The following is a 26,361-nucleotide window of genomic DNA, read 5'->3' on the forward strand; positions in this document are numbered from 1 at the left end:
TAAAACCCTAATCACCAATGGAATTTTAGCCACTGAACGGTACTTGCAATACTCTACTTGACTCTAATTGACGTTTTTGCTTTTTCATTAGGTAAATTTGTACCTGGTACTTGCTTTAGTACGGACTAAACGTGGCATGTAAACCTTGCAGAGAGCGGACTGACCAGAAAGAATCGTAAACTTAGGCGCCATATAGCAGACATCCAGCAAACTTACAATTTGTAAACTCTTGAAGCTACAGCAGAAATTTGTTTTTACTCAACTCACAACGACACCTTGTAAAATTAATCTGTTGTCTCTTGAAAACCTACAAACATTCCTTGGATCGATGACCAACAAAACAAGCCCACAAGAGCTGGACAGTGCAACAAGCAATGAAAATACTCAACAACTAAACAATAACAACTCGCAAATACACAGTGAATAAACAACGTTTAACTTTACCACTGTTTTGTCACCAGCTACATTTCAGGAAGAGCTGTGGTAACAGAAACATAAACAGGTAAAGAGTAGCCAAAAGCAAGTAGAGTCGAGTAGAGTGCCACAAATGTACATCACGGATTCAACCTGGTCAGATACGCCTCTTTTTTGCCTTCACTCGATGATCCCTAAACGCAACATTAAATTCCTTTCCTGATTTTGACATGATGATTTGATCACAGTTAACTGTTCATTACAAGGTTTTTCCCCAGGTGACACTCCTCTGATCTTGGAAGCAAAAGTTAATCTGTAACTGTGAGGTATGAGGATGACAGACAATAATGACTTGTCACAGTGTTTGAAAAGGCAGGCATGAGGCTTTTGGTGAGAAAACGGCTTGATGGGATCAGATATGGTTTGCCAGCTAAGAGAAGAATGTGAGTGGTGACATGGTGTAGGACATAGGGGCATTCACTTAGTGTCACAGACAACTGGCACTCTCTGCACAAAGCAAGTATATTTACCCTTGGGATGAATACAGCACATTGAAGGGTTCGTTCAATCAAAACAGCAGTTAACAATGTGGCTGATAGTGTCACGATTGTACCTTCCTCTTCCATCAGATATTAGATAATGTAACACTACTCCAAGCTTCCATCAGCTTCCTATCTCCACTTGTTTCATTTGATTCGGGCAAAATCTCACCCAGTAAACATTTAGCCGTTGATTCAACGTTGAAATAACGTAATGACTGCCGTCTAATCAACGTTCTCTTAAGGTTGAAAATGAAAGTTGAGAAGACGTCCAAACACAGACATTGAAAAGACGACTAATAGACGTATTTTGGACGTCCATTGACGTTATTATTCGTCCCGAAATAAATTACTTGTATAAAACGCGTTTTGGACGTCCACTGACGTTATCGATTGGTCAACACTTAACTAACTTATTAAGATGGATTTTGGACGTCCATTGACATTTAAAATATGTCCTTGACGGACAGACTTCTTTTAGACCTATTTTGAACGTCCAGGGACGTTCCTTGTTTACTGGGCAGTGTATTTGAAACTCAACCGCTAGACCTCACCTCTAACTCTAATTTCCAATCAGTTTCACTGGCTCCCCCTCCTCATGAGCATTACCAACTTTCCCGTATTACGTTTGAAATTTGCAAGTTTAGATGGTGCTTGATCCCAGCACTCAAGTCGTTTGTACCGGACTACTGGCGGTCTTTCAGGACTTGAATTTGTTGTTAGAATATTCATTTCCATTGAACCCACAAACATTGAAAACTTCTAGAGTGCCTCTCACTTTGTTCAAACTGCAGAGTATCTCGGATATGTTTTCACATATGTTTATTTGAAAGTGTCTATCTTGTAAGTTGCGACACCCTAGATGAAGACTGTCACACTGAGTGTGTTCCAAGATCCAGCGTTAATCAGATTCGTAACCACCTACAAGTATGGCTTAAAATTGTTTGGAAAATATCTACATAATTCCTGTAGTCTTTGACCTTGACACTATATAAATCAAACTTGTTCTAATTAGTGCTAGATGGCAGTAGTTGCTAGAGTTCACTGTTAGCCACGTTAACGTTGTTTGGATGGACTCTCCCTGTAAGCCACCACAGCCACGCTGCCTTCGAGCTTGAAATGATCCAAAAGCAAGTCACATCACTGGCGGAGTGTTTGAATGCAAATACATGATTTCAACATTTTTCGCATCAAACCCAGTTGTAACCCAACCCAGAAAAGTTTAAATGGAAGAAGAAAGGGTTTCTGCTGCCAAAAAGGACTGATAAGAATGCAAAATCGCTCGGTTTTATAGCGTTTGAACGAGCAAATGAACCGACAAGCAAGGCAAACCAACACAGAGACATTCCAACGCCGACAGATGTACTGACATACAAACGATAGACCAAATTGGACACAGCAGATATAATATTTATAGAAAGAACAGTCATACAGAACAAGGGGTAGGGTGGAGATAGATAGAGATAGAGAGACAGACAGAGAGAGAGAGAGAGAGAGAGAGAGAGAGAGAGAGAGAGAGCACAGACCTGATCTGCAAAAATCCTGGCTTTGTGCTCAGATACTGCCCCTGCCCTCAGCTCATCCTCCACTGCCATGAGTCTTCATAAGAGACACAGAGAGGGAGAGAGAAAATGAGAGAGAAAGAAAGAGAGTTCCAATTAGTTCCACGCAATTGATATTTGACCGTAACGAATGGGATGTGAAACTGCACTCATGTATATCCGACATGTAAAAAAATAAAGCCTCCTATCCTCATTCAATTTTCAGTTTCTCTGTAGTCTACTTGTTTGATATAACCATGCGCCAGGGCCCAACAGCCAATTTCCCCCCGTTTTTCTCCCCGCCTTATGAAGTCTGGGCCATCCTCTGAGAGCACGCTCAGCTGTTCATGTGTGATTATAGTATTTTAGTGATCATGGAGAGCACATGAAATATATATTTACATCCTCCCTGGGGAATAACTTAAGTGATGAAACAGGCCCATACGACCTTCTAGCAAGCTTCTAAAAGCCTTCATCTTTCTCAACTTCACAACTACATGGTGGAATCAGACTTCAGTATAACACTGTGTTATAAAGTAGACCATTCAGACCTCGAGGCGCATGTGATTTTAGGGCATTGACAATGGCTTTGGGAAAAATTTCCTTGGAGGATTCCATGCAATTTAACCAGCCACATTCATTTATAATTTTAGAATCAAGGCAGGCAGAGAACACACCACTTTTTTTAGTTCCATTCCAGAAAATAAGATTAGGATTCACTGTATATAAACACAGATATATACGTTAAATCCTATAAATAGTCTTTGATATTGTAAGGTATTGAAAGGAACCTTTACAAGAAAAGGGTTCTGTAGAGGTCCCAAAAGGTTCATATATTGTGAATGTACTCCCAAAGGTGTTGCATGGTCTTTGAGTCTGGACCCTGTTCCTTAAATCAGTTTGAAGGTAGCACATACACTTTTTTTTTTTAAAGTGCATGTTTGTATTTTGTATTCAATATTTTAAATACAAATAAAAAAAAAAGAAAATCAGTGACTATATGGAATCAATGAAAAATAATCACAGTGGAATATGGTTCAGTTATTTTCCCGATATAAAAAAAACACAATAGACATTCCCTTGAAAGTGCCAGTGTTTGTTTACTGCAAGGTACAATGTTATATTTTGATCCATGATCCTTGAAATTATTTGAAGCAACAAAATAAAAGATGGCTTGTAAAGGAGACAACACAAGACATGAGTGATGCCTATGGAAAATGAGAGGTGTAAGCATTATGCAGACAATATGCCGTACATCAGCAGGTGGCATTTATTTTGTTTATGTGCATATACCCAGCTCAGACGGGGAAATAATACGCTCAACACGCTCAAACTAATTAAACTTTGATATAAACAAATAATGAAAATTCAAACAATGGCATTGAATGTTTTATTCCATTAATAAGGTACAGTTTTGTGTTGATTTACAAAACAGTAAAGAGAGAATGAAATATAAATAAATAATAACAGACAAAACAATTAAAGTTGAAAAGTACTTAGACAGTGAGTAGGTTTTTTTTTGTTTGTTTGTTTTGTTTTGGGTTTTTTTCCCCCAGAAGATTCTAAGTGCTTTGTTTGGTCATCAAAGGAGAAAAAAGAGACATAATTTGCTTTTCAAGTAGTTTAGTCTAAGGCCTTCTTCCATGCAGTCATAACAAAGTAACTACAAAACAGAAGGTCTAAAAACTTGAACAGGAAATCTAACTTCACAGGAACAGGTCAGAATCTGGTATAAATCCTATTTACATTAACAACTACTACTGTGTTTATTTTCCGCTACATAAAGCAATGCATATTTATTGGACAATGTAATATTTAATAGGCAATATTGCACTCTGTCACAACCTGGCCCAATCCTGTTTGTTTTCCCAGCCATGTGCTCTCTCAGCACATGGCCCTGTCTGTTATTGTCCATGTCTCCGCCTTAGTCCCGCCTTTGTTCCGCCTCCTCGTCTGTGTCTCATTTGTTACCCTGCCCTTTCATTATCTGTCTCAGGTGCGTCTCGTCTGTGTTTAGTATTTAAGTCCCCTTTTGTCACTTCCTGGGATCGGTCATTTGTATGGTTTGCTATGTTCCAAGTCGTGTTGTTTCGTGTGGTTCCAATTGCAAGTCGTGTTGTTTTGTTTTGTGTTTTCGTTCCCATCTCTAATCATGTTGTTTCTCATTTGTTTTTCGCTTCGTGTTTGACTTCAAGTTCGTTTCTGTTTGTTTTGTTATATTCTTTCATTATTAAAATATCTATGTTGTAGCGTGTGCGTCCGCCTCCGTCAGTCCGCCCTTTTTTGCGTTTCCCTGACACACTCCAAGGTCAAACAGCTTATATTAATCTTTTATCTATAGAAATGTACCAAGTTTATATCGTTTTATCTGAATAAAGATGTGAAAAATATACAAAGAATTCCCACATTCTTTTTCTTCTTGAGTAAAGTCAATCAACAACTTTCACCATAAAATAGTTTTATATACAATCCACAGAAAAATATCTATTCCTATCATTCATTCAGTGCTACATCAAAATCCAACACATATATACAGCTCGGTCTATAATCCAGTCCTATTTATTTCACAAACTACACCAAACACAGTTAATTCAAGAAACAGAAGCTTTGGCATCTCTGGGTCGTCTCTGATATTGCACTGTGTTGTATTTGTTGAATGTAAACTACCATATGTGTATCTGTATACTGAAGGAAGCCCTCCAATTAGTTTAGGCCCTTTCCAGTGTTATATTGAGACACAATGTTTGGAGTTATTGCATATTTCAAATGTGTTTGCAAATGGAATTCTAAAGTGATGGCAAAAATTGAAGCAACAGTTCAACAGGTATAAGATATTACAGACACACATATATCCATAGCGAGAGATGGCAACCATTCATATCATAGTATGACTGGAGAAAAGCAGGAGAGGTATGTTGTCAAAGCACAGTTTGGACAGAGAGGGAGTATGCAGCTGCTCCTGAGATGAAACATAAAAACAGTAAGTCCTCTACATACAAACCTTCAACTTGCAAAATTTCAAAGATGTGAACGTCAGTGTCCATTTGTTTAAATTTTGTTTAAAAAAAGTGCCGTCGTTACTGTGTCATCTATGAGGAAATAAAGAGAGCCACTACCCAGTCATCACTAGATCAGAGGAAGGATAAACATAAGCCTTGCCATTAAGCTGAACCAGTGCCATCGACATCAGGTGTCTCCTGTTACTGGCGATCCATCTCCACCATCCCCCACTAGCTGGATGCATAGGCTACTTTTGGTCTTGCAAATGAACCCTTGGAAAAGAACTCATTCGTTTGTAGAGGACTAACTGTACATGGTAGAACATAAATAACAGAAAGATGAAATATTCTGTTGAATAAGACATAATAGCATTCACAAAAGATATTCCAAAACATGGAAAAAATGGAAGACAAGCATAGGATGCTATTGAAAAAATGTCTATTCTCTGTTATAATTGCACACCGTAGTCCATTTTTGAAAATCCGTTCTTTCTGGAAACTCTCGATTATTACCCAAAAGCTACTTTTGCCCAAAATCCTAAGACACATTGTAATATTCCTGTGGTTCCATTAAAGGTTCAGTTGTGTCCAGCTGAGCTTTTGTAGCTGCTCATTTAGAAATGAGATCTTGCCATGGTTATTACAGCATTTATGGATTCACAGAACAATCACATTTCCAGTCCCAATTTACAGCTGTACAAAACGGCACACTGTGTTTGAATTAATACTGTACACAGTATCCTTCCATAACACACTCGATCTTTTTATCATGTCAATCTAAGCCAAGCTAGGAACAACTCTCCATATTGTAGATCCCTAGGGAATAAGCAGATTGGGCTCACTTCCTCAGGAGTAAACCCAACTTTAGTTTGACGTCCTTCACTGAAGGCAAGAGGTCGTCTGATTGTCTTCACTCCACATCTTCGTTCCTGGAAATGGATTGAAACAGCAAGGTGCTCTGAGTAGCTTAGAGCCTCTGGAGTAGTGCTATTTCCCCTCATCTTTTGGTATTAAAACATGGCAATTAGTTTAATAACCCAGCGTTTTATTACTATACACTTCTATACACTTAATAGGATCTCTAATGCACTTAAAATAAGTGATTCCTCACTATACATCATTTCCAGGTTCATGGTGGGTCTTACCCATTATCACTGAGCACAAGGTGGGAACACACCCTGGGGGGGTCCTCAGTCTGTCACAGGTTGACACACACTCACACACCTACGGACACTTTTGGGTCTCCAATCCACCTACCAACGTGTCTTTTTGGACTCTGGAAGGAAACCGGAGCACCTGGAGGAAACCCATGCAGACACAGGGAGAACACACCACACTCCTCACAAACAGTCATCCGGAGGAAACCCATGCAGACACAGGGAGAACACACCACACTCCTCACAGACAGTCACCCGGAGGAACACACGCAGACAGAGGGGGAACACACCACACTCCTCACAGACAGTCACCTGGAGGAAACCCATGCAGACACAGGGAGAACACACCACACTCCTCACAAACAGTCATCCGGAGGAAACCCATGCAGACACAGGGAGAACACACCACACTCCTCACAGTCACCCCAGAGGAAACCCACGCAGACACAGGGAGAACACAGCACACTCCTCACAAACAGTCACCCGGAGGAAACCCATGCAGACACAGGGAGAACACACCACACTCCTCACAAACAGTCACCCGGAGGAAACCCATGCAGACACAGGGAGAACACACCACACTCCTCACAGACAGTCACCCGGAGGAAACCCATGCAGACACAGGGAGAACACACCACACTCCTCACAGACAGTCACCCGGAGGAAACCCACGCAGACACAGGGAGAACACACCACACTTCTCACAGACAGTCACCCGGAGGAAACCCACGCAGACACAGGGAGAACACACCACACTCCTCACAAACAGTCACCCGGAGGAAACCCACGCAGAGACAGGGAGAACACACCACACTCCTCACAGACAGTCACCCGGAGGAAACTCACGCAGACACAGGGAGAACACACCACACTCCTCACAGACAGTCACCCCAGAGGAAACCCACGCAGACACAGGGAGAACACAGCACACTCCTCACAAACAGTCACCCGGAGGAAACCCATGCAGACACAGGGAGAACACACCACACTCCTCACAAACAGTCACCCGGAGGAAACCCATGCAGACACAGGGAGAACACACCACACTCCTCACAGACAGTCACCCGGAGGAAACCCATGCAGACACAGGGAGAACACACCACACTCCTCACAGACAGTCACCCGGAGGAAACCCACGCAGACACAGGGAGAACACACCACACTTCTCACAGACAGTCACCCGGAGGAAACCCACGCAGACACAGGGAGAACACACCACACTCCTCACAAACAGTCACCCGGAGGAAACCCACGCAGAGACAGGGAGAACACACCACACTCCTCACAGACAGTCACCCGGAGGAAACTCACGCAGACACAGGGAGAACACACCACACTCCTCACAAACAGTCACCCGGAGGAAACCAATATAGACACAGAGAGAACACACCACACTCCTCACAGACAGTCACCCGGAGGAAACCCACCCAGACACAGAGAGAACACACCACACTCCTCACAAACAGTCACCCGGAAGAAACCCACACAGACACAGAGAGAACACACCACACTCCTCACAAACAGTCACCCGGAGGAAACCCACACAGACACAGAGAGAACACACCACACTCCTCACAAACAGTCACCCGGAGGAAACCCACCCAGACACAGAGAGAACACACCACACTCCTCACAAACAGTCACCCGGAGGAAACCCACCCAGACACAGAGAGAACACACCACACTCCTCACAAACAGTCACCCGGAAGAAACCCACACAGACACAGAGAGAACACACCACACTCCTCACAAACAGTCACCCGGAGGAAACCCACACAGACACAGAGAGAACACACCACACTCCTCACAAACAGTCACCCGGAGGAAACCCACACAGACACAGAGAGAACACACCACACTCCTCACAAACAGTCACCCGGAGGAAACCCACACAGACACAGAGAGAACACACCACACTCCTCACAGACAGTCATCCGGTGCGGGAATCGAACCCAGAACCTCCAGGTCCCTTATCATCTCTCTCTCCAGGACTCTTATCATATACTACAGCTTAGATATATATCATATATTATATTTTGACTTTGACTGTGTTAAAATAATATATTTTATTGTTGTAGAATAAGGTAAACTGTGTTATTTTATTTTTTCAGTGTAGTCTGAATACGTAAATTATACAATGACTTAAATTAGTTTAGCAACACAGAAATATACTACCACTAAACTAAAATGTATAAAGTGCCCAGATAGTGTCAAGTTTATTAATATTTGTAAGCAGTGTGTCTTGAGAGTGTATGGCCTCTTTTCCACAGAAGACCTTTTACCTTAGACTGGTGTTTTGACCTCATGATGGTAATCTGTGATCTGCAATGGTGCTAATTCATATGGAAGCTCATTAACTCCATAGCTGTGTGAGGAACTTCCACGTCTAAGTAAATGCACATGCACCTTCGTACTGCTGGAATCAATGAGCGTGCTCAAGCCCAGCTCTGTTCGGAGCAGTCCCATGCAATTCCAAGACCTTCTGAACCCTCTGTGTTTATTACCTGTCAATTATTCCTTTAATTTGCGAGTCCTTCTCCAGCTGCTGCTGCCGGAGCCTCCTCTCACTGTCCTCCAGACGGCTCTGATACTGCAGCAGGATCTTGTTGGTCTGCTGCTCCTGAGAAAGAAGCCTCCTCTCATACTCCTCCAACTTACGATGGGACATAATCAGCCGCTCCTTCAGGGAGTGGATCTCCTCCTCGTACTCCCGCACCTGGATTCGCAGCAGCAGAGAAAGCCACAGGGAAAGGATTGTCAAAGAAAAAGTTCAAAGTTCAAAGTTCATTGACACACAGAGAAATATGTTTAAAATTGCAGTTTCTAAAACATTCTTAGATGCAGTATCTAATCGTACGGTGATCATAATGAAATAAAATAAAATAAAATCATTTTTTTTAATGCTTTTACACCTTATTTTGGGGATATGGAGCCTACCGAACTACACTGAGGTGATGAGACGATTACTATTATATTTAATTACTGTCCCCAGAGGAAGATCTCCATTTTGTCTATTTTTCGTTTACTACATCATTTAATTAAGTACAGCAGCTGTCCTTCACACTGTGCGAAGATTTCATGATGAATGAACCAATAGAAATCCATCCATCCATTATCTGTAACCCTTATCCAGTTCAGGGTCACGGTGGGTCCAGAGCCTACCTGGAATCATTGGGCGCAAGGTGGGAACACACCCTGGAGGGGGCGCCAGTCCTTCACAGGGCAACACACACTCACACATTCACTCACACACTCACACCTACGGACACTTTTGAGTCTCTAATCCACCTACGAACATGTGTTTTTGGACTGTGGGAGGAAACCGGAGCACCCGGAGGAAACCCACGCAGACACAGGGAGAACACACCACACTCCTCACAGACAGTCACCCGGAGGAAACCCACGCAGACACAGGGAAAACACACCACACTCCTCACAGACAGTCACCCGGAGCGAGAATCTAACCCACAACCCCTAGGTCCCTGGAGCTGTGTGACTGCGACACTACCTTCTCCGCCACCGTGCCGCCCCCAATAGAAATCCAAATCCAAAATTACTGGAAATAACATCTTTTTACACTGACTTCCATTGAAAGTTAAGTAGGTTTTTTTTCTTCTCCTGCAAAACAGCTATTTTGGAGATACATGATTTTCTTTGGACAGCGATGACTCGAATGACGCTTATGACACCAGATGTCTAAGGGTTAAGATCCATGTTTTTATTACGCCATGCTATCACAACTTTAAATGTCGTTTCTGATGCTTCAATATTCTTGTTTTGATTGGATGACTGTCATCTCTATCTCTTTATGCTGTTACATTAATACAGTACACTCCAGCACAGTTAGAATGTGGGTGAAGGACACACACCTGCGACAAAGCAAAGTAGCATTATACACTTCTCAAGTTTATTTACTTCAAGTGACTGTTCAAGTTCATTTCCTTCACCTGTCATTTAAATAATTCATAGAAGAGTCCAGAGCACCATCTGTTGCAGAGGTGACGGACATGACTTGCATCTCCTTGACACCTGCGGCATGAATTGAGGAGCGGCTAGAGGACGGACAGTATTCGATTATTGTGGATTTACGCTGTAGAGCTTGGGAAACTATGAGCTGAAAAGGCCTATCATAGTACCTTTGTATAAAACATGTTGTGTGCTCTTTTATACTCATTAATTCGTTTTTAACTCAGCAGCTCTGTTGACAAATGTTTCTGAAGAACTAAACTAAACACAGGGCAGAGCTGCAATATTTCGTTTCTACTGTTTATTTGAGTAAAAGGATATATGGGGGATTTATGAAAGTGACAATTATATTTCTCTTAACGCACTATTTTACTACAATTAAAATCTGATATATTTTATTTAATATAACCCTAAAAAATTATATCAGACTTCGCAGTCCTTCAAAATTAGTAACAGGCAAAAAAATAGGTGCCTTTTTAAGAACAATTCAAAATGATTATTTTCAAAATGACAATAAGATCAGACAATACACACAATACAGAAACATTCATTCATTCATTCATTATCTGTAACCCTTATCCAATTCAGGGTCGAGGTGGGTCCAGAGCCTACCTGGAATCGTTGGGCGCAAGGCAGGAATACACCCTGGAGGGGGTGCCAGTCCTTCACAGGGCAACACAGACACAGTCGCCAATCCACCTACCAACGTGTGTTTTTGGACTGTGCGGGGAAACCGGAGCACCCGGAGGAAACCCACACAGACACAGGGAGAACACACCACACTCCTCACAGACAGTCACCCGGAGGAAACCCACACAGACACAGAGAGAACACACCAACTCCTCACAGACAGTCACCCGGAGCGGGAATCAAACCCACAACCTCCATGTCCCTGGAGCTGTGTGACTGCGACACCTACCTGCTGCACCACCGTGCCGCCCAATACAGAAACAAATAGACCATAAAAACAGACCACTGGTCTCTCACTCGGCCTTGTTTGACTCACATACATAAGAGTAAACGTCTACCTAAAAAAGAAGTAGTGGCTGACTTAGACTGTTCAGCGACCAGATGAGGTGCATGGCGTCTAATAACACAGATACGTCTCGTGCATTGAGTGGTAAAGTGATACAAACCCCATTTCCAAAAAAGTTGGGACACTTTCTAAGAATGCAACAAATTTGTTAAAATGCGTGAACGTTTATTCACCTGATAAAAGTCCCCCAAAAAAACTCAACAAAACATAACAACATTGCTCAGTGCCGAAGTCTGGTATAAAAATGTGTCCTTTTGTCTCTTAAATAAAGGTTGTATATCTTTACACAGTCTTACAAAACAAAAAAAAAGTTAGTGAAATGGCCTCTGCTGCTATTTTAATGCCCACACACACTTTTTAATCCAGACAATAGAAAGTGTGCATTAATCAAAGCATGCTTTTAAGGAAATTGGAAAAGTTGAGGACATTAAACGTCCAAATCCAACGTTTCTACTGAAATGAAGGGTATTGACTTGTGTGTCTTTCCACTTTGTTCTAGTTATAGTTTCTACCTAATTCTAGACGTTGGAACCTTTCTGTGTGAATTTGACAAAATTTAGACACGAAAACCTAAATGATGGTGTCAGGTGATACTCCTACTCATCCTAAGGCACTGGATGGTGCTACATTTTTGTGGAACATAGCTTCACATTGCTTTATACCCTCCTAGGGCACGCTGTGAAGGTAAAATATGTCATCGCCAAACGTCTGTACATACAGCTTATGGATAAACAGCAACACAGCATTTAAAGCTTGTTCTAATAAGAAGAGAGTAACCCACCCTGTCCAAACGTGACTCGTCCATGCTCTTGGAATACTCCTTCAGCTTATATTCTTCTCTGTCTATGCGGGAGCTCTCGATGTCAGCAGAAAGGTGCGGCATGTTGGACACCCAGGCAACCGTCCTCTCTGAGGCAGGTGTGGGGGGGTTCAAGGTATTGGGAGATGAGCCCTTAAAGAGTAAAGATATTGCAGAATAACAATAAAGCAGACTTGACTGAGTCATCGGTTTACATTTCTGCTCTGCACCAATATCTCTGATATGAAGGCTATAAGTGCAAATAGATTTTCAGTGAAGAGTTGACCTACTGTGAAAACAAAAAAATGACTTTTCAGGTTTCGGTTCGAGGAACCAACCCTTAGAGACAGCAGCATGCCTTGTCAATATCAAGGCATGGGGGGGGGGGGGGGGGGCAAAACTGCACAATTTACCCATTAATCCAAGTCTAGACCTGAATAGACATGTTTCCTTTCTTAAGTTTGCTTCTTTAGTTGTGTAGTTGAGCTTAACTATATCCTATAGAACTATAGAAACTTAACTATATCCAAAGCAGATCCTGACGACTGGAGCAAGGCTTTCAGTTCCAGCCAAGTTCAGAAATCTGTAGAATAATGTTAATTTTTCTTAGCACTGCAAAGGGATTTGGTGTAGTATGTTAACACTGAAGAGTCTGTCATAAGAGTCTTTTATCTTATGTATCTAGGACTTCCACAAACTGATTCCACCCATTGGCTTTAGCTATCCTGATATCATGGGGAGAAAAAATCCCAGCTGGATTTTCTGTTAGATATTATAAGATTTTAACTCTTTTGTTGTTTGTTTATACCAAGTTTTGCCGAATATTCTGCCTAATATTTATACGTCTCCAATTCCACCCTCTCAGTGAATCTCTCCCTATCATACACAGTGCAAGCAGCCTCAGGTGTGTAAGGACGCTAGCCTTCCACTTCTTTTCAAAATTTCACTAATGACTAAACAGTTTAGCGTATTGGAGGAGAATGCAAACTGTCCAGATCTGTCAGATGAGATAACGGACAGTCATGCCAGCTAGCACTATGGCCACTACGGTGCAGTCTAGGAACTCCCGGCCTTGAAGAGTTGAGACATCACCTATATCAGACCCTGTGCTCTCCACATGATAGGGCCGGCGCTTGGAGCACTGCACTACAGTGAAAGAAGTGTATTATTCAAACACTTGCAGGCCTTCTTAAATCCAAGGAATCATTGAGCCTTCTCGGTTTTAGTAGCGTCCCATAATTGTGACAATTTTTACAGCTACTAAAACAGCAAATATCTTGGCTACACTTTGGGTAAGGAGCACACCCTGCAATTTAATTTATTTTTTTTTATTATTACATTAAGCCCTTGGTGACTGTCATCAATCGTCACAGGTGTCACTTCACCCAGAACTGTACACAACACAAATCCAATTTCACTCATGCAGGCTTCCTATTACTATTATAATCACATGGAAACTTGTAAGCACATGTCCACTCTCTGGATAAAGAGAAAAGCCTATTTCTGAGGCAGCATGTCTACAAACATTGGGCACCTGTTTGCTGATGGAAGGCTTGAGTAAGTGTTGCTGTGAGTGCTGCCGCTCCTGGTGGGACTTTGACTGTTGCGTTGATTGAGGAGTGCCCCCCTGAGAGCCCTGCGATCCCTGGCTCTCTCTGGTGGAGCTCTGCTGATGAGGCAGGCCGGGGGCAGTGTTGTCTTTGACAGACAGCTGTTGACGAGGCCCCTGCTGCCGGCCACCAAAGCCAGACTCTGGCGACTGGAGCAGGTTTCCGCTCTGGGGCCGTGTCTTGCTCGGAGGTGTGGCCCCAGCCACAGAGCTCACGGAAAGCTGGTGGGAGGTTTGCGACTTCATCCTCTGCGTGGGAGGTGGAGCCATGGAGCTTTGACGGACGGGTTGGACGGTGGAAGGAGGCGAGGCAAGGGAGGAATGAGAGGTGCCCGTTTGGGAGGCCATGCCCATCATTTGCTGTTGCTGGAGGTTGTCCTGACATGGACAAATTTGAATGAATTTACTTTGTGATGTCACAACTTTAAGCTTGTTTACATAGCCACTTTTACAAAGCGACGTTTTTACAGAACAATTAAGTCTTTCCATTCTTGCAACAAAACAAAAACTTTACTATTTAACTACTTAATAACTTTGTACTAACACATCAACATACCTGCATGTGCATGGGGATTTGCCGCCGGACGTAGTCGCCCTGGTTGTGGCGTGTATAGTCGTCGCTGTAACTGTGTGAGTGGATGATACTGGGCTGGCCCAAGTGTGGGCCGGGTCGTAATGTGGAGAGGTCTTCACTGCGGGAGAAGCCGCCTCGGGCGAACTGCGGCAGGTACGCGGGGTGAGAGGGGTCGGGTTCCGGTGCCAGCAGCAGGGGCGCACTGGGCTGGGCTCGGCTGTGCTGGTGGTGGAGTTGAGGCCCGTCGGTGGCCATGTGGAACAGCGGGTTCTGGAAGGAGAGTGGGTAGCGGAGGGCGGCTGCCTGTTGCTGCTGCTGCTGGGACAGCGAGTCGGTAGTGGTCCCCATCTGGCTCAGCTGGCTCAGCCTCAGGCCGCCGGACATGCTGGAGCCGCCCGAGCCGGCCGACATCCGTCCTCCCCCGGCGCGCAGCTGACCCCCGAGGCCTCCCCCTAAACCACCGAGCCCTGCACCGAAGCTGCCGAGCCCGGCAAGCGAGGCCTGGGAAGAGTTGAGCATGTCCCCCACAGACTGCAGGTTAGAGACGCTGTTCATTCTTGAGTCCTGGAGGTCCATCATAGAAATACTTTCATTAACGGTCAGAATGTAAGGGGAGAAGGCTTGCAGTCATGTGCCCTTTGTTAGTAAGCCAGCTACTTATAGTAAAATCTATAAATTGTACACAAGTACACAAACCAGCACAGATTAATGTATTAATATTTATTTATTTATATATATTTATATTATTGTTTTTCCATAAAATCCAAAAATACACCACAATCACTTTCATATATATTAACAGCACCCACATCATCCTGTTGCCCTCTTTCGCCATGCTTGGGTGGTATTTTGAACCATGCAGTAAGCAGGCCTGTAGCGCAGCATCTTCCAACTGGATCAAAGGGAAGCCAAAGTCCCTCAGCAAAGATGGGGGGGAACGTGCTGAGGAGCAAGCTGCCATTCAAATGGACATTTTGAACCAAACAGTGCTTTCACCACAAGAAAAGCATTTCTTATTGACATGGGCCATTATCTCATGACTTGCCTTTCCCCCCCTCCCATACATTCCAGGTATATTTACCTTGCAAGCTTACCTTTGGGTCAGGATCAGTAATATCAGAACTGCTAGTACAATAGGCAGGGCTGGAGCGGGCCAGTGGGGGGCGGGTAACATAGAAAACGTCTTTAGAAGAGGCTCGATGAGGGTGATCCCGATCTGCGTAACCCCCCATTCCGGCTCGCGACGGAGGAACCCCGCCACTGGACATAGCAGAGGTCGGGGAAGGCAAGCGAGTGATATCTATGGAACTGCAGTGGGGTTAACACAAAATGAAATCGTTTACTGAGCTATGGTGCTCACAAATTCAAAATTTCGTAGAACTTTTATTGCAGACTTGCAAGATACAGGAACTTTTCAAACAGGTCAAGAGTTATGCAGTCTAGTAGGTTTAAGCTCTACTAATCCAGGTTGTTTCATTAGACCTGTAACATATCGACATTCTGTCACTTAAAGGAACACTATGTAGAATTTCTACTTCAAAATTACAGCTTCGAAATCATCGTGATGCTTCACTGTTTTGTAATAGGGAGAAGAGCCTCTGTACAGAGGCTCTGCATTGCAGAAACTGCACTGTATAACTTTGGTAGGAGGGTAGGTAACTTTACATAAATCTTACCTAGTGTTCCTTTAATAAGAAGTATGAAGAAAAAGACAGAACTAACCATGTTCTCTTGTGTATCAAGCTGTTAAAAGTTACATATAGGCACTGATCCACTACCTGTTGAGGTCCCTCATCATGACATTCTGGAACTCAGAGGAGATGCCTCTGTTGAAACTGGGTCGGGACAGCAGTCTGTCAGTCTGTCTCTCTGGAGGCTGTCTGTCTGTCTGGTGACTGGGCTGCCTTTGGAGATGAGGGTTGCGAAGGGCCATGCTGATGTCATTGAGAAGGCGGGGTAATGGTCCAAGTTTAATGATGGCATCCTTCATCAAAATAAATGAACGTGTAAGAGATAAAAGACAAGGTAATATTAATAATCGCAATAATGAGAAACAGCAAAACCAAACTTATTTTGGTGTTCTCCAAATGCTGACAAGTTGGACCTACCTTACTGAGCTGGGCCATCACTTCCCACAAAAGGCTGTGCAAGATAGAAAGCTCTCTTCCCAGGTCAATGTAGCCCTCAAAAGCACCTGCATTGCTTACACTGTCTAGGTTGGAGATCTCATACAGGAACTGCTGCATGGAACCCCACTCCATCTCTAAAAACTCATTCATGAAGCACATGTACTCCTCCTTAATGCCAAACCTAGAACAGCAGGACCAAGGCAAAAGGAAATATTTATATTTATTTATATTTACTTGGCTGTCAACCCATAATCCATACATGGCTAGGAAGAGACCACTATAGGACCATGGCTTGGACTTGTAAGCACTTCAGCATCATCTCTATGGCTGCTGTGTTAAGAACTGTCCATGGTGGTCCCGTATCTGCTCACAGTGGTCATATAGTGGTCCCTTTCCGTTGATCCATGGGGCTGAAAAATTGAGTAGCAACTATACCTATACAGTAGGTTTATCTAATGAACAGGACAAGGCTGGGTACAAAACCACTGTTGATCTGTTGTAGTTGGAGGTTTGACTATCATGTACATATCCAAACCTATCTTTCACATATCAATTTGTTTGCGAAGCTAAAAACAAACTACACAAAAAGCCATTAAAGCCAAATCATCCCACTAACTTGGAGAAGTTTGCGAGGTTCTGCAATACTTTGGCTATGAGGGTGAGTGTGCGTGACGTCTGCTCATCCGGGTATTCCTGGGTGAGGTTGAACAAGGAAGGGGACATGACGGCTGGACAGAGAAAGCGCAGGAAGAGGGAGCCGCTGATCAGACGGTCGGCGATGTCCTCCCTCCCTCTCTCAGCACACCGGACTCGCCAGGAGGCAAAGACCTCCTTCAGCTCTCGTGGAAACACACTGGTAGACACAGAGGAATGACATACAAGTATCCGTTAGATCAAGCCTTACATATGAACAGGTTAAGGCAGGGGTACTTGACTTTCACGTCTCGCATTAACATGCATCTGTGTTGAGGACGATTTGTAATTCGACCGCATTCAGAGGTGGTCAGAGACTCATCTGACCACATTATTCTTGTAGTGTGAAAACGCCTTGATGCATCTCCGACAGCAGCAAACACAACTGCATCAACCACGTCACTACACCAACCAGGGTTTTTTGACTAAATGATCAAGTTTCAAGCCATACATACTGTGTGTGTGTGTGTGTGTGTGTGTGTGAGAGAGAGAGAGAGAGAGGGGGGGGGGGGGGGGGAAGAGAGAGAGAGAAAGAGAGGGAAAGAGAAATATATATATAGAGAGAGAGAGAGAGAGGGAGAGAGAGGGGGAGAGAGAGAGAGAGAGAGAAAGAGAGGGAAAGAGAGAGAGAGAAAGAGAGGTAAAGAGAGAGAGAGAGAGGGGGGAGAGAAAGAGAGGTAAAGAGAGAGAGAGAGAGAGAGAGAGAGAGAGAGAGGGAAAGAGAGAGAGGGGGGGGAGAGAGAGAGAGAAAGAGAGGGAAAGAGATATAGATAGAGAGAGAGAGAGAGAGAGAGAGAGGGAAAGAGAGAGAGAGAGAGAGAGAGAGATAGAGGGAGAGAAAGAGAGGTAAAGAGAGAGAGAGAGAGAGAGAGAGAGAGGGGGGGGGGGGGAGAAAGAGAGGTAGAGAGAGAGAAAGAGAGGGGGGGAGAGAGAGAAAGAGAGGGAAAGAGAGAAAGAGAAACTTGCCTTTTGTTACTTGTGTCTCTCACAATTATCTAAAAATATATTTATCCAACCTAGGGCTGGGCAATTTATCGAAATCGACACTTTCTAATGGAGAATTCTAATGAATCGAGAATTTCTAATGGACATAATCTTGTCTATATCGATTACATCAATTAATTTTAACTTATGTTCAATTCTGTTATGTCCCCACTGTGTCTTCATGTACTTTCCCTTTAAAACCACGCTACCAAGCTGTAGTCATGTGATTCTGCCCCTATCTGCGACACGGAAGCTACCTAAACGCAAACGCAGACCAATCTTCTGTGGTTTGGATGTGATGTTTCTTGACTATAGTTAAGGCAACACTGTAAAAAAAAGTCAAATGTAAACGTTGAGCAAAAAGAGTTTCAGCGACCAAAGCTCAATCACACACCAAAAAACCAGAGAGGAACAAGCTCCCAGCAACATTAGAGAAAATATCCCAGCTTTAACACTGGAGCTTTATTTACAGTACAAGCCTCATCACTGAACTAAGAGGGTCAAAAATACAAAAACAAAATAATCAATCATTAATCGTAATCGTGGTAAAATGTACAATTAATCGTGATATTGACTTGCACTCATATCGATCAGCACTAGATCAACCGGTATAGATTTAAAAGGTAGATGTCCAAGGTTACCGGGGTGTACGCTTAATATGTTTCTAGGACAATAACTTGCAAAGTTATTCATCTTTTTGAGAGACTTCTCCGCTCTTCCAGTGGGAATAATTTGGGAAATCCCATCACCAGCAGCCACAGGAGACACATATTAATGCCAGGTGTGAATAGGGCCAATGTTAATGTGAGCCTAATAAGATCATGCAAATGGAGATCTTCCTAACTTACTAGCTATGTTTCAGTTATTAGCACTGTTAGCATGCCTTATACGTCATGGCCTGTATATTAATAGTCTTTAGAATCACAGGCAGAAAAATAACAGCAGAACTTTGTTGTAATCTTTGATGAGATATCCACCCCCTCCCCAAGTCAAAACCAACCAACCAATGAGAGTTGACGATTTTGCAGAGGGCAAGTTCACAGCACATGCGGAGGTTTGCCTGATGGTCGGCTAGAACAGACGGCGGCGTCCTCATGGGATCAACCTCGCAGTTCTCCTCTGACTCATACAGGGCACGGATGAAATCACCTGCAGGCAAACAAACAGCAGCTTACAGCAACACTGCATCAGTACAAGACTAAAGCAAGTCCAGTGGATTCCTTGCTAAAATACCAGGCACATCCGTCGAATTTCTATAGTTAGTTTGTCCTGAAAAGAAGTATCACCTAAAGCATCCTTGAGGTACTTATGTCCAATGAGTTTGAGGTACTCTTCTATGGCTTTGGTGGCCAGGGTGTTCTCTCTGAAGATAAGGTGCTCGCGATCAATAAATCTGTCTACCTCACACATCGCCATGTCGGAAAGAAAGTCCTTTAACAGAAGAAAAGGCAAAGGGAAAATCAGAACACAAACAGTTTGTCTTAAAAGAACTGGTGTATAACGGCAGGAATGATGCAGAACCATGTACCTTTGCTTTCCCTGTACTTTGTAGAATGTGCACCAGTGCACAAGCCACCTCCTCTTTGCTTTTAACGCTCAGCAGTGGCTCTAAAACTGCACACAGCGTCCGGTAGTTGTTGGTGACATACTCTGCAAACTCCTTGTAAAGCTCCATTGGCAGAATACTCATGGTCTGGTAGCGAGACTTGAGGCGCAAAGAGGCGTTGATGATTTTGCCCCCTCCTACTCCCCCTCCCTTGGCCAAGACACTGGGCTGAATCACAGGATACCATTGCTCTACAAACTGCCGTCCGGTGATACTGGATATGGGGATGCTGACCAATCCTAGATATGTGCTCTTCTCCTGTTAAGAAGGCAGAGAGAGAGGCACAGGTGGGGATTAAACGACACTGGAATGGCATAATGCTAACTGCTAAAGGCTCGATTATTCTCCTTTGGTCTGTAAATATTATATGTCTGATGTAACTGTCACAGCCCACATACTTCCATGCATGCTTCACGTTGCCATGGATGTTAAGCAATATATCCATGAGGACACCCAGAGTCAAATAACAAACATGGAGATGGCAGTGGTCTATGAAGTCATTAAATACTTTGAGAAGCAGACGGCACTTCATTTTGGCAACTGATTGTTGATCTGATTATAGTTTTAGCATTTTGACTAAAAGGTGGATTAGTTTTAGTCTCATTTTAGTAATTTGAGTAGGTTATTTTTTCATTCATTCATTCATTATCTGTAACCGCTTATCCAAGTCAGGGTCGCGGTGGGTCCAGAGCCTACCTGGAATTATTGGGCGCAAGGCGGGAATACACCCTGGAGGGGGCGCCAGTCCTTCAGAGGGCAACACAGACACACACAGACATACACCTATGGACAATTTGGAGTCGCCAATCCACCTACCAATGCGTGTTTTTGGACTGTGGGAGGAAACCGGAGCACCCGGAGGAAACCCACGCAGACACAGGGAGAACACACCACACTCCTCACAGACAGTCACCCGGAGGAAACCCACGCAGACACAGGGAGAACACACCACACTCCTCACAGACAGTCACCCGGAGGAAACCCACGCAGACACAGGGAGAACACACCACACACCTCACAGACAGTCACCCGGAGGAAACCCACGCAGACACAGGGAGAACACACCACACTCCTCACAGACAGTCACCCAGAGCGGGAATCAAACCCACAACCTCCAGGTTCCTGGAGCTGTGTGACTGCGACACAACCTGCTGCACCACCGTGCCGCCCTAGGTTATTTTTAGTTAACAAAAACAAACAACATTTTTGTATGATTTTAGTCAGTTTTAGTCCATTTAAGTCATATATTTTTAAAGGTTTTACTATTTTAGAGCTATTATATATTTCGAATGTGTTCAGTTATGTTACGTTTAAAAACATTAACATCCAAAGTTATGGAAGAAATATAGACATTTTATTTAATATTTATTTACCATGATCTATTTGAGTTTAAAGCACACTGCAAACTGAAACTGAGTCAATTTCAAGAGTTTCAACTCTATGAATCACTTGCCAACAGTTGCAACTCCTAGATGCTCAAAGGAATGAATCTTTGGGAGACAACTCATCTTCACTGTTCCACCCACTGCCCTGACAACAGTAAACAGACAGAGCATGTTCATATTTAACGTAATATTTCCGATTTCTTGTTTTCAAATCAGAAATAACAAGTCATTTATCAGTCTTTCACATTTTAGGATTTATCGAACATCTCATCATAGATTGTTAATGAAATTATAACTGGTGGGTGGAGGGTTCTGTTCGCTAATACCTCCAATGACGGAAATTAAAGACGAACACCATTTCAGTGATTTCAGACGTGTATAGAGGCGTTCCATAACTTTGTTTCCCAGGTGGACCCCCACATTAAACATGTGAACTTGCACAGAGCTACACTGAACCCCAGATTTTCCACCAGTACTGCTCTGTTTCATCCACATCCGTAAGCTTTCTGAAAATGTGCACACACATGAAGGAAATGAAGCTGAGTTCAGACAGAAGGCACCATCTGGATCCATACACACACTTAGCGTTGAGCATAAATGTGCCTTAAAGCCTTAAATAGGAAAATGTGTATTCTGTAAATGCTCAGCAGTCCTAATTAAATTCCATTTTATTTACACTGCCCCATAAACATGATCTTTCAAAGTTAAAACCTTAATTGGAAAAAAGTAGGTGGTCAAACGGATCTAACTCTCAGTGGACACCTGTGAAATATGGCACATTGCATCAACAGCTTCATGGATCATAACAACAGCGTTTCCGTTTTGTTTTGCTAGAGGCATTTCCTCCTAAGACGTAGTATTAGGTTTAGAATCTGCGGCCATTACTGTTTCCACTCACCTTGCGTCTTTTCTTGTCTGTCTCTTTGTAGAGGTGAAGGCGGAGGTTGCGGACGGCCGGGAGGTTGTTGAACTCAAAGTGCTCACCCCAGAAGACAGTGTCGGTGCGAGGTTTGCTGGTGGTGCGAGCGTACAGCATATCGTCCAGACACAATTCACAGTAGTAGCGCTTTTTGGGCGGCAGCTCTCGGGCCTCGATGATCCATAGCTTCAACACGTTGTCCACCCTCCGACTGTTGTCCTGCATGGGAGCAAGCAGAAAGGGCTGCTGGGTAATCGACAAGTAAAAAATAGAGATCTGGCAAGTAGAAAAGGGTTTGTTGACCGCAACAGGAACTGAATTACAGGTGTTGAATGAGAGGTAAAAACATGGAAAAGAATGAAGGGAGAAGGGGAGTGAGTGGGCATGAAGTTAGCCAGGCTTCAGGAAAGAACAGCACTCTGTGTGATGATTGCAAAAGAGGAAAAAAAAAACTATATTTGAAATCCCCACTGGGAGGGTAAAGTGCTGGGCTGATTGCGGAGGGCTGATGTTTTTCGCGAAGGGTGAGTCATTTAAGCAGATCAAAATGCCATTGGATCACTCTGCCCTGCTCTCACTGCCATATTTAGACACACTATATATACCTGTTTTCAGAAGCAGTCTTGTCTAGAGAACTGAACTGGTGTGCTAGCAAGTAAAAATGTCCGTCATAACTTTGGACACATCTATATATGTGTTCAAGTTTAAATGCTTGCAATCACATTTACTTACTGAGTTTCTACACTAATGTGTATTAAAAATCTCCTTGCTGAAGAAGGGAGAACCTCAACATCTACAACACTGACCACTCTGGATTTTCAGGAACCGTTTTGTTATGGCACTATTCCACTGCATACTACCTCTATTCAGCTCAACTCTACTCTGCCTCTTTGCTTTTCCATTAGGCAGATTTGATGCCTGGTACCTGGAACTGTGTGCTTTTTTTAGTATCTGCTCGCTCATGGTTCCAAGAAAGCAGAGTAGGGAGTAAACCATGACGCGCAAACATTGCAGAGTGCTGTTCAGAGAATTATCAATAATAACGAGATGCCGACGGGTGGCACGGTGGCGCAGCAGGTAGGTGTCGCAGTCGCACAGCTCCAGGGGCCTGGAGGTTGTGGGTTCGACTCCCGCTCCGGGTGACTGTCTGTGAGGAGTTGGTGTGTTCTCCCTGTGTCAGCGTGGGTTTCCTCCGGGTGACTGTCTGTGAGGAGTTGGTGTGTTCTCCCTGTGTCCGCGTGGGTTTCCTCCGGGTGACTGTCTGTGAGGAGTTGGTGTGTTGTCCGTGTGGGTTTCCTCCGGGTGCTCCGGTTTCCTCCCACAGTCCAAAAACACATGTTGCAGGGGGATTAGCGACTCAAAAGTGTCTGTAGATGTCAGTGTGTGAATGTGTGTGTGTGTCTGTGTTGCCCTGTGAAGGACTGGCGCCCCCTCCAGGGTGTATTCCCGCCTTGTGCCCAATGATTCCAGGTAGGCTCTGGACCCCCCGCGACCCTAATTTGGATAAGCGGTTACAGATAATGGATGGATGGATGGATTCCAGGTAGGCTCTGGACCCACCGTGACCCTGAACTGGATAAGCGGTTACAGATAATGAATGAATGAATGAACAAGATGCCGACGTCCAGCAAAAACTAGCCATCGGTAAAATCTCCAGCTACGGCAGAGATCACATTTATTTTGAATCCGAATCACAACGGCAGCTCGTAAAGTTATGCTTTTTGAAGAGGTTTAAATGCTCCTTGAGTCAGTGGATAAGGAACAAAAAACTTTGAACTGAGCTCTGAACTCTTTCCTCCCACAATCCAAAATCAGACAATGGTAGGCAGATTGTCTGTGTGAATGTGTCCACAGCTTTGAGTGTGTGAGGGACAGGGTGAGTGTGTGAAACTGTTCACAGGTGTGAATGATTGGACAAGTGTGTGATCTCCCGAGATGGACTGGCACTCTGCCCTGACCACCAGGACCCTGATGTGGATGAAGATGTTACAGAAGATGAAGGAATTAATTATATATATATTTTTTACTGTTTCTACTGATAGTTCCTAACAAATTGAATCAATTTTATCAAGTGAGCATGGATGGCAAAATGTAATTATTGGGAAAAAATGCAGAGACCATTATTGTTTACTGTGATTGGCTAAATAAATTTAGATATAAATATTTGTTATAAAATTTATTGTAAAGTGTTATCTCATAGTTTTAATCAATGCTACCGTTCTCAAATACGGAAGCTAACTGAAATATCTGCACACATCTGCAGCCCTGTGGCTGTCCCTCAAGCTTCTGTGAGTAAAGTAAATTAATCAGCGCACACCCAAGGCTAATGAGTGCCCTTGCTGTGTCCTCTTATCTTCTCCTGACAATGCGTCTGCTAAGATAAACCCTGAGAGCGCTGATGCGTTCGGGAAGCTCATGTCACATCCTCCTCACATCATAATTCAGTCGGATTCCTGCTGCCTGAGCATCTGGAGTCAAAGCGCACTGGAGTTCTACAGCCTCTAACAACCACTTCCTTCTAAAAACATTCATTCACTTTTAATAAGAGACAATGGAGAGAACTGTGTGACTTCTGAACTATGCAACCTCTCAGATAACTTCCAGCATAGACGAAAACAGAAGAGAGGAAAAAAGTTCTAGCGTACTAAAAATCCCTTTACAACTTTGGGGACATGATGGAGCCCAGATGGAAGAATTAAAACAGGGAATTTAGCTAACAGGTGAGAGCGTTAAAACAAACTGCCAAAGATGGTTCGTCTCTGTTTCGTTTCTAATGACTGAGCAGCAGATGGAAGCTGTTTTATGCTGATGTGATAAAATCACCACAGGGAGGGATGAAGAAATAAAGAGAAGTATCTACTGCAATTGATGCAGGCCAGTGGTTGCCAACCTTCCTCCTGGAGGTCTAGTATCTTATATTCTTTAGCTTCAACCTGCATCTAAACATATTGTCCATGTTTATGTAACTGTGCAGCATCTGGTCCAGACAATTACATGCTTGTGAAAAAGGCGGGAGGCGTTGTGGTTAAAACTACATCTACAATGGCTATCTACGTCCAGGGATTTTCACTACTGATGAAGACTGGTGTAGTCATAGGAAGATGTAATGTGAGATGTAACAATACAATGCTATAGAAATATCACACTGAATAAAGATGTATGTAACTTGATCCAAACGTTGACCCCATCATTGAGAGATCTGTGGTTTGATCTCGGGTCATTTTCATCTAAGGTCGGGAGTCCAAGAGAGCACACTGACCTCGCTCTCTGGGTGGGTATGACCCTCCTTCTCTCTTTATTACAAAGGAAATGCTAGGCAGAAGAGATGTCTGTTAGCTGGCATAGCATATCTGGACAGTTATTGGTCTCCTCCAAGTGTGTTGAGCTGTCCTGTGTCACTATTAGCAGCAGTGTGAAAAGAAGACCAAGTAGGCTACAGATGTCTAGGAGGAAGCAAGTGCTTGTTACCCTCAGAGTGTGGTGGCATTAGGTGTGACTGAGGGGTCTTACATAACATGTGGAATTGCTGGCAACTAAATTAGGGAGAAAACTGAGAAATAACAATGCAACTAGCGTATTAGCATATGACAAGTTTCTTAGCTTGGGGTAATGTTAGCATGTAGCTAGAGAGTCAAAATGAAGTTCAATAACGCCAAAGATGGCACTTCAATGGTTATCAACGCCTCTTCAGATTCCATTTTAAGGCAGTTATTAACCTACTAGTTCTCAGTTTATTTATTCCCAACTGCGAACATTTTATAGCTGATAAACTTTGCTTGATATCAGCTGTACTTTGTTTTTTATAAGGATCTGCGACTCCTTCTGGAAATCTCCAGAAATGTGTGGACTGCTGAAACAGCTTCCCCAGCTGAGTGGAGCCAGTGCTAGTGCAGAGATCATAAACAAAGGCGGTAAAAATGAGGCAGACTACAGGCTAATCTAAGGCTAAACCCACAGTAACCAGTTCCAAGCATTTGCCTTGACAATTGTTGGTCTTTGGTGAACAAAATG

General features: G+C 43.5%; 1 protein-coding gene across 9 annotated transcripts in view; it reads right to left on the bottom strand.

Annotated features, from left to right (window-relative positions):
* The window catches only part of syngap1b (synaptic Ras GTPase activating protein 1b), a 138,648-nt gene that overhangs the window by 16,694 nt on the left and 95,593 nt on the right, over window positions 1–26,361 (bottom strand). For 7 of the 9 annotated variants that reach the window (XM_066645030.1, XM_066645029.1, XM_066645033.1 and 4 more), the window contains 13 exons: window positions 22,330–22,569; window positions 19,969–20,304; window positions 19,727–19,871; window positions 19,445–19,589; window positions 17,380–17,616; window positions 16,743–16,944; window positions 16,413–16,618; window positions 15,729–15,942; window positions 14,617–15,198; window positions 13,986–14,438; window positions 12,434–12,604; window positions 9,155–9,366; window positions 2,480–2,552 (listed from right to left, as the gene is read on the bottom strand). In XM_066645030.1, coding sequence (XP_066501127.1) covers window positions 2,480–2,552; window positions 9,155–9,366; window positions 12,434–12,604; window positions 13,986–14,438; window positions 14,617–15,198; window positions 15,729–15,942; window positions 16,413–16,618; window positions 16,743–16,944; window positions 17,380–17,616; window positions 19,445–19,589; window positions 19,727–19,871; window positions 19,969–20,304; window positions 22,330–22,569 — 3,216 coding nt within the window. Of the gene's footprint in view, window positions 1–2,479; window positions 2,553–3,898; window positions 6,423–9,154; window positions 9,367–12,433; window positions 12,605–13,985; window positions 14,439–14,616; window positions 15,199–15,728; window positions 15,943–16,412; window positions 16,619–16,742; window positions 16,945–17,379; window positions 17,617–19,444; window positions 19,590–19,726; window positions 19,872–19,968; window positions 20,305–22,329; window positions 22,570–26,361 lie in introns of those variants that run through there. The other 2 variants (XM_066645031.1, XM_066645035.1) reach the window with 2 other exon arrangements.

The sequence above is a fragment of the Hoplias malabaricus genome, chromosome 1, assembly GCF_029633855.1.
Source record: "Hoplias malabaricus isolate fHopMal1 chromosome 1, fHopMal1.hap1, whole genome shotgun sequence".
In the NCBI taxonomy this organism is placed as follows: Eukaryota; Metazoa; Chordata; class Actinopteri; order Characiformes; family Erythrinidae; genus Hoplias; species Hoplias malabaricus.